This window comes from Stigmatopora nigra, chromosome 18, assembly GCF_051989575.1.
Source record: "Stigmatopora nigra isolate UIUO_SnigA chromosome 18, RoL_Snig_1.1, whole genome shotgun sequence".
NCBI classification, from domain to species: Eukaryota; Metazoa; Chordata; class Actinopteri; order Syngnathiformes; family Syngnathidae; genus Stigmatopora; species Stigmatopora nigra.
Genome location: NC_135525.1, coordinates 11,794,088 through 11,809,855, shown reverse-complemented (window position 1 = coordinate 11,809,855; position 15,768 = coordinate 11,794,088). Strand labels below are relative to the sequence as shown.

Genomic DNA, 15,768 nt, shown 5'->3' with positions numbered 1-15,768 from the left:
CTGGTCTATTCTTACAAATGATGGCGAGCAGGCAAGAACAAACTTTAATTGGATCTCCCAACTCTAGCTAGCTAAAATGACCCTAACAAATAACATGCCGCACTGCGCAGGATTACCAGTGTTTTAGTGCTGGCTTGCTTAAGCCAAAATGGCCACTGTATACACGCGTTATAAAAAATGTATGCGTACGTCTATTGCCGGCGTCCATTTTCTTTTTGGGGCGCAAAATATAGGATGAAAAACTCACGGGACTGCCAGGATCGATGCGAGGCCTCTCCATTGCGATGGTGATGCAGTTGAGGAAGATGATGACCAACACCACGTGGTCAAACATCTTGTGGTGGATGATATTTTTGCACACAAAACGAAATCTGGGAGAAAAAAGAAATAACAGCAGCCATGAGCAAAGAGTCCACAGTTGGTTTCCTCCAAACAATGTAAAGAAAGGGTGTGGTTTGGAAAGGCAGTTTCTTTTCCAACACTATGCGGGGATTGAAGCGTGCAAGAGATGAGCTTTGATGATGGCTCAAAGTACACGTCGGCGTACAATAGCGCCAGGCTTAGATGTAGATTTGCAGCTTTCTAAGGGACTGTGGTTTCAAGTGGCTCAGCCTGTGGTGTCATCTGACGGATCCCCACGCACGCAAAGTCGCTAGGCTGATATATCACTCTGATGGAAACACCCGGGAGCTACTGTCATTCATTTCCTATTATTCTCATCTTTTGAAACTTGTTTATTTCACCACTGTGAGAAGTCGCCAGATTCAAGTTCATTTCTAAACGATATCTCTTAAAATGAGGATGACCTGATGGTGTAAACGTCATCTTATGGTCTCAGAATAAAGACGCGGGGGTATTTGATGGTGGAAAGATGAAAATAAAATCCCTGGGCGCTTTCCGCGCTATAATTTGCGACGGAGATGGAAAAAAGGATTGACGTCCCCGGTCCGTTAAAAGGTCAAATCACTTTAATGCAAAACAGTTTGCAACGTAAATGCCACACATAATTATGCTCGCCACTGACTATAATTGCCATTGATTTTTTTTTGGGAGAGGACTACTTTATTATTTAAATAGAATCCCAGAACAAACGTACATTGAATTAACTTTAGTCAAGTAAATGGCTGTTTTTTTAGATGGCTCAAAAACAAAAACACGAGTCGCAGACTTTGCCAAACCATCAAAAAAAGCGCAATTTAAAATACAGGGATTCTACATGTGGTGGAGATAAGACGCAGATGGCACTTTGAATCAAAAATAAGGGAAAAAGCCTCCCTTTGCTGGCGCTTACTCACCCCTGACACGGCACAAATGGACGGATAAAAGATGCTTCTGAAGTGGGAATTTGGAACGGAATAGAATATGATTTGAGAAGCAGTCTAAAATAAATAAATAAATAAAAATACAGCGCCCTCTTTGAAAGCAAAAGCCTTGCATGTCAGTCACCCGCAACGCCGCAACGTGAAATCCTCGCCTCTGCGAGCAGAGGGCTGACTTATCAGCTTTTTCCCAACCGCATTTAAAAGTCGTTTACATTTGTATTCCTGTAGAACGCCCACAAGTACCCACAAGTCAACAAAAGATAAAATTCAATGGTGGCAGAACAAAAGAGAATTGATGTGTCCTACCTGGAGTCTGGAGAGAACAGGTAGAGCGACCAAGTGTCTCTTTGACGGCACCATTCCGGTTGTTTTCTTTCCAGCCAGCGGAACACTCTGGCCAGGCGACCCTGCGGGCCATCACATGCGCTTTTAATAATCATTTCATTATAAATAGTACAGTCATCCCTCGAATATGGAGGTTAACGTAGACCAAAACATTGAAAAATCATCAAGTAGGGCTATAATAATCATTATAAAAAAGAGTGCGTCCGCTTCAGAGTGGATTTTCACATTTTTATGAAGTAAAAAAATAAATGAAAATTGTACAATAATAAAAACTTTTTGAAGGAATCTAAACACTTACCAGATTGCCTTCTTCTTCAGCATTTTCCTCTTCGGCATTCTCCTCCGGGGAGGCGGGGCCCAAGAGCGAGGGCGTCCCCTTCCCGTTGCAGTCGCCGTGCTCCCCGGGTCGCGCGGCCCCCGCCGAAGGGGGGCGAGAGCTGTGCATGCTGGCCGAGCGATAAAGATGAGGCACCTGCAACAAAAAAATGGAATACCATCTCACCTGTTGTACACCTAAAAGTGGAATTCTGGGACGGACGGGGTGTTACCTGCAGAAGGGCGTCGGGGGGCAAATCCACGGAGCCGCGCGTCTCCACCGATCTGCGGCCAGACGGGGAGCCGGTCCCGGCCGACCCGGCGGTGTCGTCGTCGTCCTCCCCCGTCAATCCCGTCCGTCCTTCTTCTTCTTCTTCCGAGCTGGAGCGTCCCTCGTCCGACAAAAGGGAGCGCCGTTCCCCGGACTGGCGCTTGTGGCGTTTCAACGAAGGGGCGCGGCCCAGGCTGTTCCAGCTGGATCGACGGCTGTTGCGCCCAACCACCTTAGCCTAATAAATAAATAAATACAAGTTTGCCACTAAAACGAGGGTGCTACAAGCCCGGGTTTGATGGAAAAAGACACTCACCGGAGACTTTTGGTAGGCGTTGGCGTCCACGGAGACGCCGCTGCCTCGCCGCGACTCCGTGTCGGAACCAACGGGCAATTTGGGAACGGGCATGGGAGTGGCTGCCGTGTGGGTAATCAGAGGAGGAGTCAGGCTGCTTTTCACGTCCACGTGACCGTTCACAGCTACTACTGGTCAAATACAGTGGAAGGAATCAAAATAAGAAGGTATAACAATGTTGAATATATCATATTGAGATGTGGTAAGATAGCCGACCTGCGGAGGCGGATAAATCCCGTTTACTGCCGTCCACGTCTTCCGTGCTGGGGGCGCAGGAGCCGATCTCTGAGCCGCATTTGGAAGCGTCCCCCTTGACACAAAAACAAACACGGCATTTAGAGCAAAAGCAAAGGCCACAAAGGATGGGTCGCCACGTCAAAACAAACCGGGAGGACAGCCAAGTCCACGTCGTTCACAGACGGGACTTTGATGCACGACAACGTCAAGGCATGCAAAAAACACGGGGACGTTCACTGGAAATAAAATAAAACAGACCGTAACATGCAAGGGGGGTGTGATCATTAGCTTGGACTGTCTGGGCTCGTGTCAAATTATAAAGTGTGCCTAAATCCTTAGGGTTAAAGTTGGGAGTTAATATTTCCAACGCACTTTTGTGATTTCCCCAGACTGTTGGAAGAGTGTGGAAATAAATGTTTAAACCTCAAAGAGAGATGTTCATCCATTAGTCTTCCCAAAAAAGCCTAGTGATAGCAATAATAATAAAACAATTCCTAGACAACAAAGGAGCCTGTTGTTGCATTTTGATAGCCGTTCATTTGAAGCCAATAAGGCTTTTTACTGGCGGATTATGACCCAGACCACCTAAATATTGGCAGGAGGAGAAAGATTGGTTTAGGGGAAGTACGTTTTTTTTTTCTTCTCCTACATGTGTGTGTGTGTGTGTGTTGGTCACGGGGGAAATCCTGGCTGATGAAATAGGCGGGATGTTTAGACAGCTTGTTTATCTGCCAATTCGGGCCTGGGCAGGAGATGGCGGGGACGCAGCCGATTGGAGCGCAGCGGACATTAACAGACGGTCCTGGTCACGGTAACGGACACTCACGGGGGGGTTCTCAATGACCTGCCGTCAAAACGGGGCGGCGTGGCAAATGGGTGTTGATACAAGGAAATGGACTCAATTCTCTGTGTGTTCTCCGTAATGGCTTTTCTTCCAAAACGGGGTGCTCAAAATTTGGACTTGTCAAATAAGCCACCTAAAGTTGTTTTTTTTCCACTTCTTTTTCTCAACTCTTTTAAATGAATGCCATGTTATTAAAACTAAAAAAAACATACACAATGGACGGACAGTTAGTGGCAAGAGGAGGAAGAGCAAGTTAAGGGAGGCGCCGTGCTTGGTAGCGTACATACCCCTGCCTCTACGGGCAGCTGAATAAGACTCAGTCGGGCATGCAAGTCCTCCCGCTTGGTCACTTCCTGCGGTGGAAGACGGGCGTGCGGCAACGCAGGTGCGGGAGGCGAGCATCCGGAGGAAGGGGCGGCGGGAGGGAAGGGAGGGAAGGAAGGGGGGAAAAAAAAGCAGACAAGTGAGAGAGGCCCAAGGGTGGCAGTCGAAGGATTTGTCCCGCCAATAGATCGAGGACAAGGAAAGCCAAGAGGTCAAAGAGCAAAAGGCAAGTGTGTGTGCGTGCCGGACTCGCAAGGACATTCGTTCAAAAGTACATGCTTTTAGCAGACGTGCTCATTTTTACACATTCGCATTGGACATTTTTTGCAGTGGTGGACATCACTTTTTTTAGGGATGAAGTCGTATTCTTAAAGATATGAGAAACGGAGACATGTCCCCTAGGTTGTCTCGAGTCGGTGGCGGGCTGGTTACTTAGCAACGGGATCAAGAGGGAAGTTTGGCAGATTAAAAATAAACTTTCAAAGAGCCACGCCAACTTTAAAGAAAAGGAGTACTCTGGGTGAGCTAATAAACCTCCATTTTGCTATGGTTACGTGCGCCTGAGTACTTCTTGATGCAGATTGGAACGTGTCTTTTGTCATTTATTTATTGGCATGTCCAATTTGAAATTTGAAAAGCCAGACTTTACCTCCGTTTGGAAGCCTTCCACCAAGATGGCCACCAACAAGTTGAAGAGAACGTAGTTGCCGAAGGTCATGAGGGCGATGAAGTAGAGCGCCGCCACGGGAGTTGTGGACGCCATTCCGTTATATAATACTTTGTTCCAGTCTTCCTGGGTTAAGATCTGAAATGGGATAATCAAACAAAGTCTGCTTATTAAAGTGTGTGAAGTAGGCAAAGATCAACAAGTAGGAGAAGGTTTGAACTTACCTGGAAAACCGTCACGATGGCCCAGAGAAGCGAGTCAAAGTTTTTCCGGTCCGGTAGCGTGTCTCCATCTCGCTCAGAACCAAATTTACAACCAAATAGATGCATTCCCAGAATACTAAAGGACAGATGAGAGAGAAAATGTTGGATCCGGATATATTGAGCGTATATTCCTACTTATTTTCATTTGTTTTTGTGCTACTGTCAATGAGATGAGACGCTGATCTTTTCAGCACCTCGGAGAGCGCCAGAAAGGACGGCACGCAATTGTCAGTTTAAGTTATTAAATTAAGGTCGAAAATTCATTTGTTATAATGTGACGCCATAGAAACGTTGTTATGGTACACACAGAATTGCTCTGTTTCTAATGTGCCGTCTACGGTGGAGCCAAAACAACATGAAAGGAACTTTTGAAGGACTAAAGCAGAGCCAGATCAAACAGACACGCACCTGAAGATGAAGATAAAGAGCATGAGCAACATGCAGAAGGTGGCCACATTGTCCATGGTCTTCATCAGCACCACCAGTTGCCTTTGCAGAGCCGGCATGAATCGGACCAGCTTCAGCACCCTCATCAGACGAAAGGTCCTCAACACCGACAGTCCGCCGCCTTGCTGGCCCACGATTTCCCACACGCTGTTGTTCAAAGAGGACAAAAAAAGGTTAGAGGGAAATATATTTGAGCTGTTAGCTTGGAGGTAAAAATCTGGCTTGCACTCACTCACTCACCTGATAACAACGATGATCCCGTCAAAAATATTGTAGGGGTTCTTAATGTATCCAAATGGACCGTAGACTAATACTTTTAACAGCATCTCCAGGGAGAAGAGGCTAGTGAAGACAATGTTACTGATCTCCAGGGCATTGGTCAGTTCGTCGGGCTGCACGTCAAACAAAAACAAAGAGTGGACTCATTAGTACTTGCAGCAGGAAAATCAATTCCGTTCTTATTAAGGAGTGTGGAGGCGGGTGGCCTGAGATAAAATGACAATATGTCTGATTTTGCGGCAGAACGCAGGCTCGGCCTGTGTTTGGCAGTCCAACGGGGACGCAAAGCCGCCGCGGCACCGAGACGCCACTCGTCTGAGATGTTTATCAACTGCAAATATGCACATTTCTTTCATATGTATAAATGTGAGCCTATATAACAGTTGTTCCAACACAGAAGGAGCCATGTCCAATATAAAAAATAGAATCAATTAAAACACATCAAAATCATCTGCATTCATTGCTAATACTGCAGCAGATGTTTTAAATTTACAACACAGTATTAAAAGAAAAGTTGACTTTTGCTGCCTTCTGTGACGCATAACGATGATCTACATGCTCGTAAAAAAATTGTCACAATAATCATTTTTCTTTAACCACCACGTCTGGATGCAGTGGCAGTTGTCTGCCGCTAGGAGAGAGGACACGTCCCTTTCTGCAATATAACTGAGGGTGGGCCAAAGCGGGCATATAAAAAAAAGAAAAAACGACAGGAGATGACATGAGCCAGCCTTTGTGTGTCAAGCTCAAGCCAAATAAATAAGGTAGGCAGGTGCACACGGGTGTTCTCATCCCTACCGTAAATGGCAAAGCTCTGGGACAAGATGAGATAAGGCAGCACGGCAGCACGGCAGCACGGCAGTCTGGCAGCCTCCCTTTTTAACATGTCCACTTTTCTTCCCGTAATCTGCCTTCACCCGGCCGAGTCTCGCCACTCTGTCATCCCTCTCCGACACTCTATTTAATCATCTTTTTATCCGAGCCCCACCCGTCCATTTCGATGGCGGTTGGCCCCCCTGGTGGCATCACACGCCTTTGGAATCTTTCGGCGTGACTGACTTTGGTCGCGAGCGGATGGGTGGGTACACGCCATGTTTGCGGCTCGGAGAGATGGGGAAAAGGGGGAGCCAAATTTGCCAAATTCGGGGAGACGTAAGGAGAAGCGTGTCAATGGTGGGCCTGAAATATGTGGAATGCGCCTGGCCTCCATTGCGCCTTTTTCTCCCTATTTGTGCTCTCTCACATTGCTGCAATTATGCTGGTGTAAATAAACAAGAGCAGAGAGAGACAGAAGGAATTCCAGTCAGGCTCGGGGGATTCGAAAGCTTTACACAAAGGGAGACACGGAAATACTAAGATAGATCTTCAACTTCAAGTCATCAATGACCACATCACTTCTGGCTACTGACTTTTAAAAGTAAGGCACTACAAATCCTTTTCACCCACAAATCACACTATCTAACAGAGCACTCGTTTAAATAATAAAAATAGCCTATTGATGCCTACTTTGGGCTGAAATCAGGCTACTTCCACATTTCAAACTTCAAATTTCATTGACTTAGCCTAGATGAACACGGCATTCAATCTCAAAACGGCTTGTCGGAGGGTGCTGGAGCAGACTTGGAGCAAAAGGGGACGACGCCCAGGACTCTAATTTTTACACTCATTCATAATTATAATTTAAATTGCAGGACTGAATCATGTGTAACCAATGGAATAATTGCTATATGTAGCCACAAATAGTAGTTTTTTTTGGAATGTTTGTGTATTGTGGGTAGTGACCTGCTCGTGGTACTCGATCCCCATGCTGAGCGTATTGATGAGGATGGCAATCATGATCCCTCGTCCAAAGTACTTGCTGTCCACGATCTTCCTGAAGGTGTCGCACACCAACCTCCAGAAGCGCACCACCCTCCCGGCCGTGCGGCCCAGGCCGGAGGTCTTCTTGGCGGGCCGGGGTCGGGGACGCCCCAGCTCGTAAACGCCCTCGCTGTCCGAGTCGCCCGCCGTCTCCGTGCCGCCCTCCGACTCGTTGGCCGCGGCCTTGGCGCAGTAGGGGCAGTTCTCGGGCTCCGCCGCCAACCCCGCCGCGTCCAGAGCGCCCAGCTCGCGAGCCGACAGACGGCGAGCGGGCGGCAGCGCCGCTGAGGGAGAAACAGAGAGAGAGAGAGAGAGAGGGGAATATAAATGCCTGCCGCTTTGATAAATAGAGTGTTCAATGGAGCGTTTCAGGAAGGAAAAAAAAAAGGCAAGTAAACAAATAACGGCGTGGACGGCGAGTAATTGGGGGAATAACGTCTTCTTTGAGATTGCTTTTCGACAACTCTATATTCATTACGTTACAAGTCTGCAGTAATTTAATATTAAATAATATAGATTGTTATTATTTTTTGGTTGTTTTAAATGTAGTTTCAGGATCAGCCAATAAATACACGTACAGACTGCTATTGGGAAAAAGACTAACAATATTCTTCCACATAGTCTTTTGGCGAGTTTGTGTGATTAAATGATTATGAAGATAGAAATTACTGGCTGTTTTGATATTGAAATACACAAAAAAGTCCACAATAACTGATTAAAACTGCGATTTGGCACTTGAAAATAAAAAGATGGCCTACCTGAGAAGTGTCGGGCGTCGGCCAGGCTCTGCCGCCTCCTCCCGTAGGACATGGGCGGAATGTTCAGGGTGATATTGGCCGTGGCCGCGCTGCCCCGCCTGGACTCCGCCAGCGCCCTGGCTTGCAAGGTGGGGTAGTTTTTGGGAGCGGGGGCGGCGAAGGGCACCGAGTTCCTCTTCATGCTCCGGGAATGGGACGACGCCGCACTCGGGGAGAACGGGCCTGGGCTGTGCCAGAGGTTGGCGCTCCAAGGCGTGGCGTCCACATTTTCAGCCAGGGTGGAGCGAGAACCCGAAAATCCCACCAGGTTGGTGTCGGACGTCGTCAGGATCAGCGAGCGCGGCGCCAAAACTCCGCCACAGATCGGCGAGTTGGCGTCCGGGCCTTCCCGCAGGCCGGCTCTGGCGCTGCCGTTTCCGAGGTGGTAGTGGTAGTGGGGGTGCGGGTGGGGCGGCGCCAGGTGGTAGACGGACAGGGAGTCCCGCCCGGAGGACTTCCTCCTCCTCTTGTGGCCCCGCCTCTGCTGGGGTTCGGGCGGAGGCGGCGAGGCGGCCACGTTTAGCCCGGCGCGCCGCGCCAAGAAGCGGCAGAGGCGGGCCGCCCGTTTGGCCCCCTTGCGGACCACGTGGACCAGGTACTTGAGCAGCTCGTCGTAGCACGATCCCGGTTCGGAGAGGGAGGCCAAGGTGCTGGCGTTGGAGGTGAAGCGCACTCGCTGCTCCTTCATCAGCTGACTCTCTCTCTGCTTGGTTTCCGAGAATTGCGTGGCGATCACCACCAGGCACAGATTGATCATGAAAAAGGAGCCGATCTGAAGACAAAGGAGCCCGTCGTTAATGGCAAAAAATGAGCAAAAAAATGTCTCGCCACTTACGATAATGAGCAGGATGAAGTAGATGAAGTTGTAAAAGGAGTGCGCGTCCATGACAAAATACATGATATCCACCCAGCCTTCCAGAGTGATCACCTGAAAGGGAAGAGAGCAGATCAAACATATTTCCTATCATTTTTTTACACTAAATTCGCCATGAAAAACAGTTCTAGGTGGAATTTATCTCCTGACGCGATTGGGAAAAGCAAGGAAAAAAGGCAGCCGGCGAATGGATGTCCGAAAACGAGGAGGAGCCCGCCGAGCGCTGGCTTCCAACTCAACTCTGTAAAAACAAAGCGCTAGGCTAATCCGCTAGTTTGGCCGTGCACGCTTGATCACACGCGGGCAGTCACGTCCAAGAGGGCCAACTCGTCTGTCTTTTGTCTTCTAATGTGGGACTCCAATGTGTGTTGACGCAAATGTGGCAAAAGCAGATAAGAGAGCTCGCAGGGCGAGATACAAAATTGTCAACTCATGGAGCTGATGTCCTCCTTACCTGGAAAATGGCAATCCAGGCGTAGCAAATGTTGTCAAAGTTGATGGCCCCCTTGAAGGGGTTGACCAGCCCGGCCGAGCAGTTGCTGTAGTACTGGTTCCAGTTGACGCAGGTGGTGTTGTCGGTGCTGTTGTACCAGTAAATGTCCAGATTGCACTGCAGGCCCGCCTCGTCGTAGAGTTTGGGCACCGAGCCGCAGTCCCTCATGCCGTTCTCTCGCGGCTGAGAGCAGATGAACGGGTTCTCGTCGTCGTTTTCCGTCTGGTAATATTTCGACAATTCCGCCGACAGGGGGCTGAGGTCGCGGAGAAAGGGGGAGACATTTCAAGTTGCGGACCAAAGAGCCCAGATCCATTTGAAGACTCACAAAGAGAAGTTGTCCTCCACAAAGCAGCGATTTCGGAGCAGGCCGGCCCACAGCTGGACTCCCACGATGCCGAAAATGAAGAAGACAAAGAAGCAAAGGAGGAGCACGTTGCCCAGCATGGGTAGCGTGTCCAGCAGCAGGGTCACCAGGATGCGCATACCTGGACAAAGGTCAGGACAGAGGTCAGCTCGGGTCTCAATCCGTGGGCTTACGTTATTTCAAAATAAATTGAACGTTTTTGGATGAAGGGGTAGGTTGATGGAGGTCAACGATCACAAATTCATTGCTTGGATTAAAAAAAAGAATGTAGTTAATACATTTTTTGATTACATTTCCAATAGTTTGCTGTACTAGCGAGGGAGGACTAACTTGAGATCTTTCTTGAATTGAGGTACTCTAACCTCTGCATGATCTGCTAATGAAACCTTTGTCATTCACAATGTTGTGCTTTTTGAGGGGGCACTGTAACTGAGCCATCCATCCACCCACTGAGTGTCCCAATCAATTTGCATAGATTTTTTTGACCAGAGGATGGGCAGAGGAGCTAAGTGCTTCTGCTTCTGGACAATTGGATTTTCATCACAATGATTGGCCTTTGGAATCATTTCAACAGCCTAATGGCTACGGACAATCTTTGCCCGCATGGTGGGGCCTAAAACCTCCAGGGGAGTGTTGTGCATTTTAAGCACTTGGAAGGAAACGACAGCCTAACTAACTTGCGTCTGTTAACGAAAGGCAACGAGTCGGCAAATTGCACATAAAAGGGTGCAAACCTGCCAGGCTTCCACAGAAAGAGAGACACAAACAAAACCTTGGCCTTTTGGAATTTGCACCATCGGCTCCACGCTTATTGGACCGGCAAAATGGACGCTGGTGTTTTGGCGCCGATAAGATAGAGCGCGGCTCAATATGACTTGGCAAAATGTTTTACGGCTCAAAGCAGAGATTTGGCTCACGTTATATCCGTTAGCGCTAACGATACATTTTGAGGAGGGAAAAGTCAAGCGAAAAGATGGAAAGGAAAGAAAGCCTTTTTGTTTCGGCGATACTTACTCGGCACTCGGTTGATGGCCCTCAGGGGCCTCAAGACCCGTACGGTCCGCACGGCCGAAAAGCTGACGTTCTGTAGGTTGAGCGAATACTCCAGCATCCTGCAAATCACAAAAGTCACATTAGAACAAAGAAACCTATGGCTAGTGAGCTGTATGTGGCTTTTTTGACAGGTACAAGTCAGCTAAAATATGGGAACGCACCAACATGACCTCTAGTGCCGCTAATCATAATTACTTAAAAAAAAAATCTTCTGAATTCAAACTCATTGATTAGCAACAGCGTGACGATATCGTCAAAAGAATTCAGAGACAGAAATGACTACGAGAGGCAGCCATTTTCATCTATTTTGACTCATATGTGGAGCACATGTGCGCTGGAAGGAAGGAAGGAAGGAATTCCCTTGTTGCGCACGCTCTGTCCACAAATGTACAACACATGCGGCGCGTGCGCTAAATATTTGTGCGTTCCCAGGAAGAATGCCGCCGCCGCCGCCGCCGCCTCTCACGCCATCTGTCGTACCTCTTTTGACATCCCTTATTACATCATAGGAGGCAATGATCGTGTGGACCGATGGCAATATTGTGCAAGTCAGGGTTCTTAGGGTTCTATTCAATTTGTTGATCATAAAAATAATCCTTTGAAGAAAATACAATGAAATGGATTATTTCCTGTTTTTGGTGATGTTCGCACATGTCCATGACGCCGCCGATAAAACGATGCCAGCGAGGAGAGTCGAGCCGTGGCGTGCAGAAAATTGCCGATTTCGGCACGCAGTGGAAGTCGGTCGGGGATGAAAGACGGAGATTTGCATCTTCACACTAATCCGAAACGGATGCGTGCGCCCCCACGTGGACGGGGAGACGCTCGTGAGGACAAACTATGGAACGATAAGACAACAAGTTATGTCACCAGAGATGCCGCACATTCTTATGAATTTAGCAGGTAAGAAAAAAATCGCAAAGGAGTGAATTTGCCATAAATGAAGACGTGATAATCCAAGGGATTACAGTAATCCCATTGGATTATTTGCTTTTTATGTCAGGTGTGCCCCCCATTTAGGCAAATATTTTCTACCGATTAAATTCTAATTTGATGAACGCCGTGTGATCGCCCCCCCAAAAAAGAGAAGAAAATCAAAGTAGTATTGGGTGCCGTCATTTTCCTTTGTTGGTTTCCAAATGGCGGCTTTTATGCAAAAGACAAATGAAGTGTAGCGAAAGTGACGGGGCCATCACATGCATCAAGAGAAGCCAACGAAGGCTAAACACCAAGAGAAGTCCTCAGCTAAGGCGTCATGTCCTGAAATAAACATAGCGTGCCGCCGCGCAATTCTCCAAAATATCTTACAGTATGTGTTAATGTGGAGCAGCCGCCCACAAAAAAAAAAAAAAACATCAGCTTTGCTTTTGTCATCCAGATCAATAGTTTTGGCGTGTTATCACTCTAATGCAGAAACGCTGGGCTTCTTTGAGGAAGGAGGGGGGGAGATTTCAACTCAATTTGGATATTTTGGGAGCTTGGCGAAAGAAAGGTGGGCGCTTCTCCGTCCAAAAGATGAGTAAGCCAAAGACGACATTTTATTCTCTATGAGATGATGTTGAAAAAGTGGGCGGGACTTTAGCGCGGGTGTGCCGGAAGCCGCCCACGGGGGAAAACGGTGCCACGCGGGTGCCAAAAAGTCGACAAGGCAAGGAGCGTTGGCACGACGACGGCGAGAAGAGATTCAAGTGATGCTTTTCTGTCAAGTATTTGAATGACGACCACCATTTCTCAGTCTAAGGTTACTTTGGCACTTTTGAGAAGGACAGACGGTTCAATTCCGAGTAGCGGCGGTATCCTCCGCCATTCCCACGGAGGAAGATCTGCCTTCACGGCGCTCCTATGAAAGATTAATGTCTATGGCGTTTGTCTAAATGACAACAAAACCAACAGACAGACTATTTTGGGTGGCGGTGGCGACGGTGTGTCCTCACACATCAGAGCCCATTAAATATTGAAGGAGTAAAATGAAGTGGATGCTGGCTGGCTGGGGCTTGCTTCAATTCCTTTGCCTTTCTTTGCCCTTCCTCGTGCGACTCCCGCGGAATACCTACACAATCCACAAGTGCTCGGGCAAATTCACGTGCCACAAGAAGGGAAAACTACTTTTAATCCCATTCTAAATGGAGAAACCACGATTTATTTTTGTTTTTGCATAAACACGGGGCAATGGAAACAGAAATGTGTGTTGCCATGGGGTAAATTATGATTGGATTTTGCGCACTACATTTGACAATATTGGAGGATACTTTTTGGGCAACTCACAATTGTACAATGACAATCAGACGCTTTGCAAATCTCCCCCCAAAACTAGGATTTAAAAAGGAAAAGAAAAGCGGCGGTGGCAATCGCGTGAAAAGCTTTAAAAAACGTGGCCGTGCGAAACATTACTCAAGCCAACTAATGGCTTCAGGCTGGCTGGCCGGGCCAAATTGAGAAATGGGAATTGTGCTAATTTCCTGTGACATGTTTACTGTCAGGCTTTTGATCAACACACCGTGACTCGCCAACCTTCTCCAAAATGGCGTGTGACGTTCCCACGGGACGCAGCGCGACAAGTTGACGTGCAAAAGATCTTTGATGTCGCAGACGTATCTGCAGTCGCTCAAGATGTGGAACCATACGCACGCGTACCCGCACGCACGCACGCCATCTCGTTACACGTTGACAACCAAAGTCTCCACTAAGATGATTGGCCAGAAACAAGGAGCAGCGTCAGCCAAAACACACACACAAAAATGCCACAAACCAAAACAAAGGTTAACTGACTAACGTTCTGAGCTATAAATCTCCAAGATGGTGGCGTCTGTCATTGCCAATTTAAGCGCAGCCACTTGAAAAGTTTTTGGAGAGAAGGTCGGCCAAGACCGTTGCCGTCTGTCTCGTATCAAAAGAGGGGGAAAAAAGCGTGTGTTCAGCATTTTTGGAAAAGCGCAAACACGGCCGCCGCTATCAATAAAACAGGATGGATTTGTCTGTACTATAGCTAGCAGCTAGCACGCCATCGATCGCCCCGCCGCGAACGAGGAGAGTTGCCGGCTCAGATTAAAATAGGAAGGAGCGCAAACCGACACGGCGGCTAGCCCGAGACGGACGCTGGACTCACCCCGCTATGACGATAAAGAAGTCCAAGCGGTTCCAGGTATCTCCCAGGTAGCACCTCTTGCCAAAAATCCCAAGAGCCACCATCTTGATGACCATCTCGATGGCAAAGAACGCAAAGATGAAATCATCAAAATCCTGCAGAAACAAGAAGAAGGAGATGCTAAATGATTGATTATGTAAATATATTCACCGCGGCACAAGGAGCTCGTCATTGTTGACATTTTTTTTTAACGTGGACAAAAATACGGATGGGTAAAATTGTCTGTGGGTGGAAATAAACAAAATCTGCTGGTCTCTCTGGTGGCGTTTCCATTAAGGTGGGTTGTGCTAATTGGAGGCCGTCTTCTTTTCTCCGTTTTATTTCATTGATTGGATGACAGATTGGAGGCCGTCACGGAGGAGGAGAAGATGAGCTTATCTTGCAAGGCGAGCTGATGCTGTGAATCCAAAATGCTTTGAAAGAGATGGCGTTGGATGGGAAGAGCCCCCTTTTGTACTTGTTTGTCGACTCGGCAGAATTCAGCCCTCTCTTCCCACGTTCGCGTGCGCGCCACTATTGTCTTTTTGCCATCCAACTTCAATCATTTCCCAAGCAATACACACGGAATCTATTTTAACCTAAAAGCTCTGTATTTACAACGGGATGCTGACGGCTATTTCAAACATTGACCTTTCACCCTTTTTTGAGGCCACTGACCATTTTGGTCCTAAAAAAATAATAATTTTGATATTTAAGAGCATTAACCCTTTAAAAGTGACTATTTTGGGTCTCTAAAACATGACTGATTGATCATTATAATATTCTTAAACCATGATAAATACAACCCTCTTGCATTAAAACAATGGCTACAAATGACTGAGGAAAGAAATGTCTGTCAAAAAAACTTAAGAAAACTTTCTTAAAAAAAATGTACTGATAAAAAATACATGACAGCCTTTGAGTGAACAGAAGTCCATTTTTTCTCTCTTTGCTTCCTGTTTTGATGTGCTGTTTTTGTTGGCCGTATAAAATGATGATTCATCTGCTCACCGAGCGGAAGAAATCTAAAATTTCAAGAGCCAACATTATTTTTCCAAATGGAATTCTTGTTTATTCCCGTGGCGAGTTGGGGTGGCCACCGGGCGTCAACAGTAGCCACTTTTCTTTTCCCTTTCCTGGCTGACGGCCACATTAATTTCTTTTAAAAAATGTCATTCATAGCCAGAGTTTGTTCCGTCGTCATGGTGCAACGTAAAGAATGACGGCACGTTCGCCAAGATGTGCTTTTGAAAGCTGGAGAGCTTGACACGCTATCTAATAGCCTCTTCAAGCACACACACACACACAGTGTGTGTGTGCTTGAAGTGCTCTTAGCATTAGCCACTCAGCACACTTGCGACTTAAAGGCAGCGTTGAAAAAGTGTCAAGAGGCCGGCAACCAATTTAGAGTGTTGGAGCAGCTAGCCTAGCATGGCCTGATCTGGGATTGAGCCCTCGACCCCAGAACTGTGAGACTGACCCATACTCCACCAAGATAAGACGTCATTTGAAGACGACAGGTCGTTAGGAA

The 15,768-nt window shown here is 47.4% G+C and overlaps 1 protein-coding gene across 8 annotated transcripts in view; it reads right to left on the bottom strand.

Annotated features, from left to right (window-relative positions):
* Positions 1–15,768, bottom strand: part of cacna1g (calcium channel, voltage-dependent, T type, alpha 1G subunit) — a 50,132-nt gene that overhangs the window by 15,095 nt on the left and 19,269 nt on the right. For 5 of the 8 annotated variants that reach the window (XM_077739204.1, XM_077739201.1, XM_077739202.1 and 2 more), the window contains exons 4-21: positions 14,220–14,353; positions 11,075–11,172; positions 10,022–10,181; positions 9,655–9,949; positions 9,162–9,254; positions 8,288–9,098; positions 7,452–7,813; positions 5,631–5,782; positions 5,352–5,537; positions 4,905–5,019; positions 4,663–4,818; positions 3,977–4,042; positions 2,825–2,918; positions 2,570–2,739; positions 2,216–2,491; positions 1,966–2,139; positions 1,629–1,729; positions 248–371 (exon numbers count right to left, since the gene is read on the bottom strand). In XM_077739204.1, the coding sequence (XP_077595330.1) occupies positions 248–371; positions 1,629–1,729; positions 1,966–2,139; positions 2,216–2,491; positions 2,570–2,739; positions 2,825–2,918; positions 3,977–4,042; positions 4,663–4,818; positions 4,905–5,019; positions 5,352–5,537; positions 5,631–5,782; positions 7,452–7,813; positions 8,288–9,098; positions 9,162–9,254; positions 9,655–9,949; positions 10,022–10,181; positions 11,075–11,172; positions 14,220–14,353 (3,567 nt within the window). The remainder of the gene's footprint in view (positions 1–247; positions 372–1,628; positions 1,730–1,965; positions 2,140–2,215; positions 2,492–2,569; positions 2,740–2,824; positions 2,919–3,976; positions 4,043–4,662; positions 4,819–4,904; positions 5,020–5,351; positions 5,538–5,630; positions 5,783–7,451; positions 7,814–8,287; positions 9,099–9,161; positions 9,255–9,654; positions 9,950–10,021; positions 10,182–11,074; positions 11,173–14,219; positions 14,354–15,768) is intronic. The other 3 variants (XM_077739208.1, XM_077739207.1, XM_077739203.1) reach the window with 2 other exon arrangements.